Below are 8,132 nucleotides of genomic sequence, written 5' to 3' on the forward strand. Positions count from 1 at the left end.
AATAATAATAATAATAATAATAATAATAATAATGAATGAATGGAATTTTATTGTGTATATAAAAAGCCTATCGGCTCACGAGAATATACACAGGTTAAAAAAAAAATAATAAAATAATTACAATAAATATACAAAGTTATAATAACATGCAACGTTAATTGTGCCCGACCTTTACAGGTTAGTTAAAGAAATACCAAGTAAAGAACAAGAAACTTAAAGAAAAAAATCATTTTAAGTTATAACTTAGAGTGTTGATTGAATCAGGTTAAATTAGGCAATTGTGGCTATTTAATTTGGCTAAATTTAATCGAGAAAATGTCTAATTGGTCATTAAATGTGTTTACGGTAACCTGCATACGGTTCAAGGGAGACAGTGTTCCTATAGGGCTGGAAAATGTCTTCCGAATTCTAGTAACACTTGGAACATGGAAGTTTAGATTTACTAATAGGTTAGGTAAATTTAATCGGTTATGAATTAATTTATATAAAAATTTGTAATCATAAATTTTACATTGGTAGGAAATAGATTTTAAATTTAGAGTTTCAAGTAACTTAGTGTAATCATAGGGTTCTTTGGATAGAAAGTATGTGTGACAGTGCTCAACGAATTTTCTTTGAACGCTTTCCATTTTTGCTATCAAATATAAGGCACTACTCTCCCAGGCAAGACAACCAAAGAGTACTCGAGACCTAACTAGGGCCATATATAAAACACGAAAATGTCTTAAGGATTTTAATTTTCGGCAAATTTTTAGACTAACTGAGAGAGTCCGTCGACACAGACCAGCCATCCGAGTTATATGGTCCTTGTAATATAAACCGCGGTCGAATATTATACCAAGGTCTTTAACAGACGTTTTGCATGGTATAATAGCCTTCGATACCGAATAAGAATTTTGTATCTCACGAGAGACCCGCCTAGTGAAGGACACGTGGATAGACTTGGTTGGATTAATTGCCAGGTTGTTGCGGGAGCACCACCTGTCAATCGCGTCAAGGTCCTGCTGTAACAGCTGACTGTCAAATTTAGTGTTTATAATTTTGGAAAGTTTATTGTCGTCTGCTAGTTGTAATAAGTAAGAATTTCGAATCGAAAATTGCAAATCATAGAGGTAGATATTAAATAACAGGGGACCTAACGACGAGCCCTGTGGAACGCCGCATGAAACTCCATACGTAGAGGTAGTAATTTTCGAATTACATTTCAGAACGTTGACACGACCAACCAAGTAGTGTTTAATCCAAGCCAAAAGATTACCAGTCAATCCGAGTGCTTCTAATTTATCTCCTAGGTAGGTGTGAGAGACTCGATCAAATGCCTTGGCCAGGTCCAGGAAGATCACGTCTACCTGGCCCTGTCCCTCAACCTGGGGGGCGACGTAGTCCAAAAAGGCGACGTGGTTAGTATCCACTCCTCTGCCAGGGACAAAGCCATGCTGACAATTGTTAGGCAAAAAACTAAACCAACGTTGTAAATGTTGGTGCATGACGCGATCGAAAACCTTAGCCAAGACACAAAGTAACGATATTGGACGGTAGTTTTTGACGTCACAGGACGCACCAGATTTAAAAACTGGAACTACTACAGCCCTTTTCCAGAAGTCAGGAAAGCACTGCTTCCGGATGGACAAATTAAAAATATGCTCCAGGACTGGCAGAAGCAAGTCCCCACAACCTTTTATAATAAAAGAGGGAATTTGGTCGACGCCAGTTGAAAACTTAGTTGGTAGTTTCATAATAGCTTGATAAATATCAGCTTGAGAAATGGCCTGATCACTGTAAGTATGGGTGACCAAGCTACTAGTGTCCATTTCGTACTTTGTGCCGGGTTGGGTTTTGGACGTGTTTTCGCGGCGCTCTGTTACTTTTAAAGTTTGCCGTGACTTATTACTTATTTAGGAGTTAGTTTTGCTAATTTTTTTTACGAGTTTGTGTTACGCTCCTAATTAAAAACGCAAAAGAAGGATACAAAAATAGTGAGGTTTACTAAGTGTCTTTTAACTTTTGGTTTCGATTTTTTGGGCCTTGGCCCCTCGTGTCTGCGATTTTTTGTGTATTATTTTTCGCCGCGTGGAGGTTCGCCTCTCTAGTCGCTAAGCCTTGGCACAATGCCGAATCTACCAAGAACTCCTACCAAGTCGATTCCGCCGATTTTTACCCCCGTGAAGGCCGTCTCGTCCTCGGATTCCCCTTCGGATCCGAGTTTTTCTCCATCGTCTCTAGACCCCTTTAACTCTGGTGTTTCGTCGCGTCCATCGGATTCCGACCACTTACATTTTACATTGTGCCATACCTGTAAAAACTGGTCTTTCTCGCCGTTACCCTCGGACATGCCGCCCTGCTCTTTTTGTGCCTTAAGTACCTCGCTAACTCTGTTACAGTCTGAGGTTTCTGCGCTCAAACTCTCTGTTGCTTAATACTGTGATAATACCGCAATTAACTCTATTGATGTTTTAGCCTTAACAAACTCTGTTAAAACTATCGATAATTCGCTCTCCTCCATCTCCTCTACTTTGGCCGACCAATCGGCTGTAATCGAGCGTTCGGTCATTAGTGCCCTCGCCCCTGACATCAAAAGTCATGACGAGGTAATTTCCGCGTTAACTATAAAAGTTGAAGGTCAACTTGCCAACCAGCCGGGTGACGGTTGCCCCAGTCCTAACCTAACTGAAATAGTAGATCAGTTACACGAAGAAACTGCTTTAGTGCTGGACCGTCAATGCAATGTTCTCCTCTTCGGGCTTCCGGACGATGGGCCCGATGCTGATTCCGAGCGTATCCCCTCCTTTTTACATGACTGCAATGTGAAATCCTTCACGCGTTTCTTCCGTCTCGGTCAAGTGTTGCCCCCTGCAGGTGCTCGCCCAAGGCCTGTTAAGGTTATTCTCCTTTCGCCCGGCCACAAGGGATTGATTTACTCCCACATACGCCAGCGTAAGGCTGCGGACCCTGGCTTCTCCGTTGAAGCTCGCCCTGACTATACGCCCAAGCAGCGTTCCAAACATGCCGCGGCCAGAGCTGAACTTAAGCAGCTTTTAGACAACGGCGAAACTGGCATAGCGGTCCGTAACTGCAAACTCGTTCGCCTTCCCCACCATCGAGCCCCGCTCGCCACTCGCCCTAAACCTCGTCCTCACCATGAGTCTCTCGGATCCCGCACTTCTGATTCCCATAATACCTTGCCGATGCTTCCCATGGCGCCGCATCCCTCTTCAGTGGCGGATTATGCCCCGTTTCAAGCCCGAATGCTCATCCGGTCGGTGTCCCACAACTGCGTGCCCCTTCTGACTTTCATCAGTACCCTCCTCCTGTAGGATGGAATACCTATGCTCCTCCTCGTTTCGGTTTCCAGCATCCTCTTCCGGCATTTCGGGGCTTACCGGGCGTGTAAACGTTCATCCCTCCACCCCCGCGCCGCGCCTTTCGTCCAAGCCCGTCCCTCTATTTACAATGCCTTCGAGCCTTAGCCCCTAATCGCGTTGTTGTTCCCTCACTTCCCCGTACCGCTCCCCATCTCAACCTGGGCCTCACCTCGGCCTTACTCACCAACGTCCGCAGTCTTAATACTCGTTACAAGCTCTCCGAACTTGCATTGTTAGTATCGCAACATGGCCTCTCCATGGTCGCTGTTACTGAAACTTGGTGGTCCCCAGACGTCCTTGACAGTGAGTATCCCCTTTCGGGTCTAACTCTTTACCGTCAAGATCGCGTTTCAAGTGCTTACGGTGGTGTCGCGCTCTATTTACTCTCGTCCCTTACGGCATGTAAGATTCTGTTCCAAGATATTGGCTTGGATAACTTTACTCCTCATTTGGAGGGCTTAGATATTTTGCTTGTACTAGTGACACAGCCAAACTTCTCGGTTTTAGTTAGTCTCGTGTACCGCTCTAATAATGTGACGTATAATAACCATGAACTGCTGCTTAAGTTCCTTACTGTGATAGTCAAGTATTGTGATACGAAAAACTATTTGTTCCTACTACTTGGTGACTTTAACTACCCTAACATTGATTGGTCTACCTCTACGCCATTAGCCACAAAGCAATTCTGTGATATCACAAAGACTACCTCATTGCCTCAGATTGTTAACTTTGCTACTCGCGATGGCGGAGCGTTCTGTACTGATAATGTACTTGATCTCATTTTTAGCTCCGATATGCACTTAGTTCATACGCCTACTTTGTTACCCCCCGTAGGAAAGAGCGACCATGGTTCCGTGCTTTTTAATATTTTTTTAGCGTATGCTAAACCCTTATTCGTTCCTAAACCTAATTTTTTTAAGGGGGATTATGCCGCGTTTGGCCACTACCTGTCCAAGATTGACTGGTCCCTCCTTTTGTGTCAGGCTGATATTGACGCCAATTGGTCCGCCTTCCACAATGTTCTAAACTACGGTATTCAGGCCTTTGTCCCACTCACTAAACCACGTGTAACTGTCTCGGAAGCTCAGCGCACCCACTTAAGTCCCTCTTACAAAGCCAAGGCCTGGCTTCGTTTACGTAATGCAAAGAAACGTGCAGCCTCCTCATCCACACTACACATCGCAATGAACGGCGTCGTTACGAGAACTCACTTGTACGGCTTATTCATAAAAACCCTAAGTCCTTCTACTCCCAGATAAATAGCTTCCGCAAATGTCACTTCAAACTCCTCCAAATAACTTATCCTGATGGTTCTCGCACAACCACAGTTCCCGAAGCTGCTACCGTTCTTAACGACTATTTTGCCTCTACAGTTCAGTCCTTAGCCTGCCCTAGCTTACCGGTCCCCCTTTACCTATTGAACCTCCTCAAACCCTCAACTCTTTCGTGTGCGACCCTTGCAACATTACGCGACTCCTCTCCAAATTGAATTTTTGCAAATCCCCGGGTTCCGACGGTATCCATCCAAACCTTTTGCGGCAACTCGTGTCCACATTGTCCCTTCCCATTTATCTCCTTATTACGAATTCTTTTTACACGAGTCGTGTTCCAACGGCGTGGAAAGAAGCCAACTTGACTACCATACACAAAAAGGGCTCCAGAATAGACCCTTCCAATTATCGCCCCATTAGTTCCCTTAACCAAGTCTCCAAAATATGTGAACATTTGGTCCATGAACAGTTAAAATCCTTCCTCGATCGTACCTCCTTCTTCACCCCGGCCCAGCATGGTTTCCTCCCCCGCCGTTCTTACCTTACAAACTTACTGTGTGCCACTAATGAATGGACCCAATGGCTAGACGACGGTTCCTCCGTCGATATCTTATATTTGGACTTTAGTAAGGCGTTTGACTCGATTCCCCACGCAGCCCTCCTCTCAGCGCTTCGTACTGCCGGTATTACTGGTTCCGCGCACGCGTGGCTCGTGAACTACCTCACTGCCCGAACTCAACGCGTTGTACTTCAGGGTCATGTGTCCGCCTGGGCACGAATCGATAAGGGGGTTCCCCAGGGCTCTATCCTCGGTCCTCTTCTTTTGAATGTCTTGATTAATTCCATGCCATCAGCGGTTTCTACCTCAACCATCATCTTATTTGCTGATGACGCCAAACTTTACCGTCCCATCCGCGACTCGGTCGATTGCCTTGCCCTTCAACACGACCTTGATGCTGTCGTTGCATGGGGTTTAGCCCATGGCCTCACTTTTAATGTCGCGAAGTGTGCCGTTTTACATCTCGGCCGGCGTAATCCGCTATTCAATTACACCATCAACGGACACTGCATCCCCACCACTAATTGTGAAAGAGACCTCGGGGTCCTAATTGATCCCCTCCTCAAAACTAATGCACACTCTAACAAGGTTGCCAAGCGACTCCGTAGCCTGACTAGTCTAATTCGCCGCAATTTACACTTTCGGTCTCCTAAATTGCGACACCGTATCAATAATCTCTGTTTAGTTCATGATTTCTTCCACCGTAAACTTGATTTGGATTTCTCCGTCTTTTTCACCCGCCATTCCGATTCGCGTACCCGTGGCAACTCCAAAAAGTTAGCTAAGCCTAGAGCCCGTACTTCCTTCCGCCAATCCCATTTCACATGCACAGTCATAAACGATTGGAATTTATTGCCTGAAGACATTGTTACCCTAACCAATAAAGCCACTTTCCGGCGCAAACTCTCGAACCACTTTCGCTCTTTCCTCGACTAGTTCAATTTTTATTTTTTTATTTTTTATTATTTTTTTTTATTCTGTTCTGATTATTCCCCCATAATAATGTTTATTCTACTCCCTCATGTTCCTATATTTTTTATAGTGTTAGTCTACTTAATCTCATTCATTATACTACACTGTTTCTTAGCCCTATATTCATTAATTAATCTGTTTTTTACATCACACTTTGTATCTGATGTTCGTACACAAGCCACTGGCTTCACGAACAGTGTTCAATAAATAAATAAATAAATAAATATGTTTTCGCAGATGAAATATTATTATTGAAATATTAATTCTGGCAGATTCAACGCCTGTCTCAGAAAGTTTCATTGAGGAATTCTTCCTCGGTGGAATCTACGTTAACCTCTACTTTTTTTGTTCTTAACGCGGGGTGTTGATTTTGGTATTGGGATGCTCTCGCACCCAGAAACGAATGGCTCCCCTACTTCCGTAGTAGTCTCCATCGCTACTTCAAAATTCTCGTCCAAAGTGACGTAGGAGCATGATGGACGCTCCGATTGCGGTGGTAGACTGCTCGAATTAGATTCAGCAATCACATCTACTGGGGCAACAAAACCCGCCTTAGGAACAGAATTTAGCACTGTGACTGTTTCCCTTCCAAAAATTGAAAGAAGCCGCTCCTCCAAATCTGTTAGTGGCTCGGCTTGCGGGTCACCACCAGTTTTATTCTTTAAAGCCTTGGAGGCAACGCTATGCAGAAAAACACTACCGAAAAAGATTGCTTAATATAATATAAATTATAAATAGAATTGTACATAAAGTGCGACATACCTTCTTCCATTTTTCTACCGTTTTCGAGGGGCCTACTCCACAACTGTTAAGCCTTGCAGCAAGTTGAAACCAAAGGGCATCGAACTTGGCCTTAGTGAAACTAACAGTCAATTTCATATAGACTAAATCCATATTAGCTTCCAAATATTGTATGTAAATCAATTGTTGCTTCGTGTGCACTTTACCACCCATTACGGAAAAGTGAAATGATTCTACCGAAAGCTCAGATATCTTGAACTACAATCTGGGTTTATCACAACTGCTTTTTAAAAAATATTTTAGAATTTATGACAAACAAATTTATTCAGTATATTTTATTTCTTTTCTTCTTTTTCTTCTGCTTTTTAGCACTTGGTCAGTCGGTTTGTTGGTGGGTAGAAGATGGCAATCACGGATAAAGAATGCGCGTGAGGACATTACTGTTCACGCTATAGGATAGCTATCTCCGACAACATCTTATACTTATTAATCTATACATATTCTGTTCCAGCTTCGATTGTTAAAACGATCAAAGGAAGGTCTGCAGGTAACGTAACTATTTGTGCGTGCTAACAAGAGACGAAAGAAAATCCATTTTCAGGATCTAAAATCTCAAGATTTAAATCCTGAAAATGAGTATTTCGTTCGTCTCTTGTCAGCACCCATAAAGCTACATTATATAGAGACCGAGGTTTGCTGACAAACAATTAATCTACTTAATCTAAAAACAACTAATTTACTTGGAAAAAGTAGAAGAGTATTATATTCTTCCGATAATGTTGATTAAATGATTATCATTTTCTTTATCAACTTGTGTTAATCATTTCCTTCTTAACATAATTAATTTTTCTCACATTGAAAAGCAAATATCTGGTGGGGATTAGTTTAAACACGCCCCATAGTTTAAAGCACCCATAGTCTAGGGGTGGAGTTTACTACCCCGCTAACCTCAGCAAAATAAACTGTATTTCTGCAAAACTATAAAATTACAACATTGGAAACATTGTTTTTACAAACTGAGTTATGGACATGCAAATATTTCATTTACTATTTAATTTTTTCCTAATAACTATGTTGGGCATTAAATACTGATTCAAACATCCTATGATTCGATGTTCAGAAAACTTTCCTTTACGGTAACGGAGAAATTTCTCCCCCAAATTGGTGCAAGTATTTTATTATGAAATAATAGTAAAATACTTGCAGCATGCTAGGAAATTATTTACT

The 8,132-nt window shown here is 42.6% G+C and overlaps 1 protein-coding gene across 1 annotated transcript; it reads left to right on the forward strand.

Moving 5' to 3' along the window:
• The first annotated feature begins 2,330 nt into the window (after positions 1–2,330).
• LOC149632487 (uncharacterized) lies at positions 2,331–6,128 on the forward strand. Its single transcript, XM_089851065.1, has 6 exons — positions 2,331–2,349; positions 2,458–3,256; positions 3,559–4,192; positions 4,283–4,429; positions 4,618–4,707; positions 4,758–6,128. Exons 1-6 carry the CDS (start codon positions 2,331–2,333, stop codon positions 6,126–6,128), a joined length of 3,060 nt encoding a protein of 1,019 aa, XP_089707191.1.
• Positions 6,129–8,132: the final 2,004 nt, after the last annotated feature.

This window comes from Phalangium opilio, unplaced genomic scaffold (genome assembly GCF_054372755.1).
Source record: "Phalangium opilio isolate 3A_F unplaced genomic scaffold, DU_Popi_V2 ptg000099l_1, whole genome shotgun sequence".
NCBI classification, from domain to species: Eukaryota; Metazoa; Arthropoda; class Arachnida; order Opiliones; family Phalangiidae; genus Phalangium; species Phalangium opilio.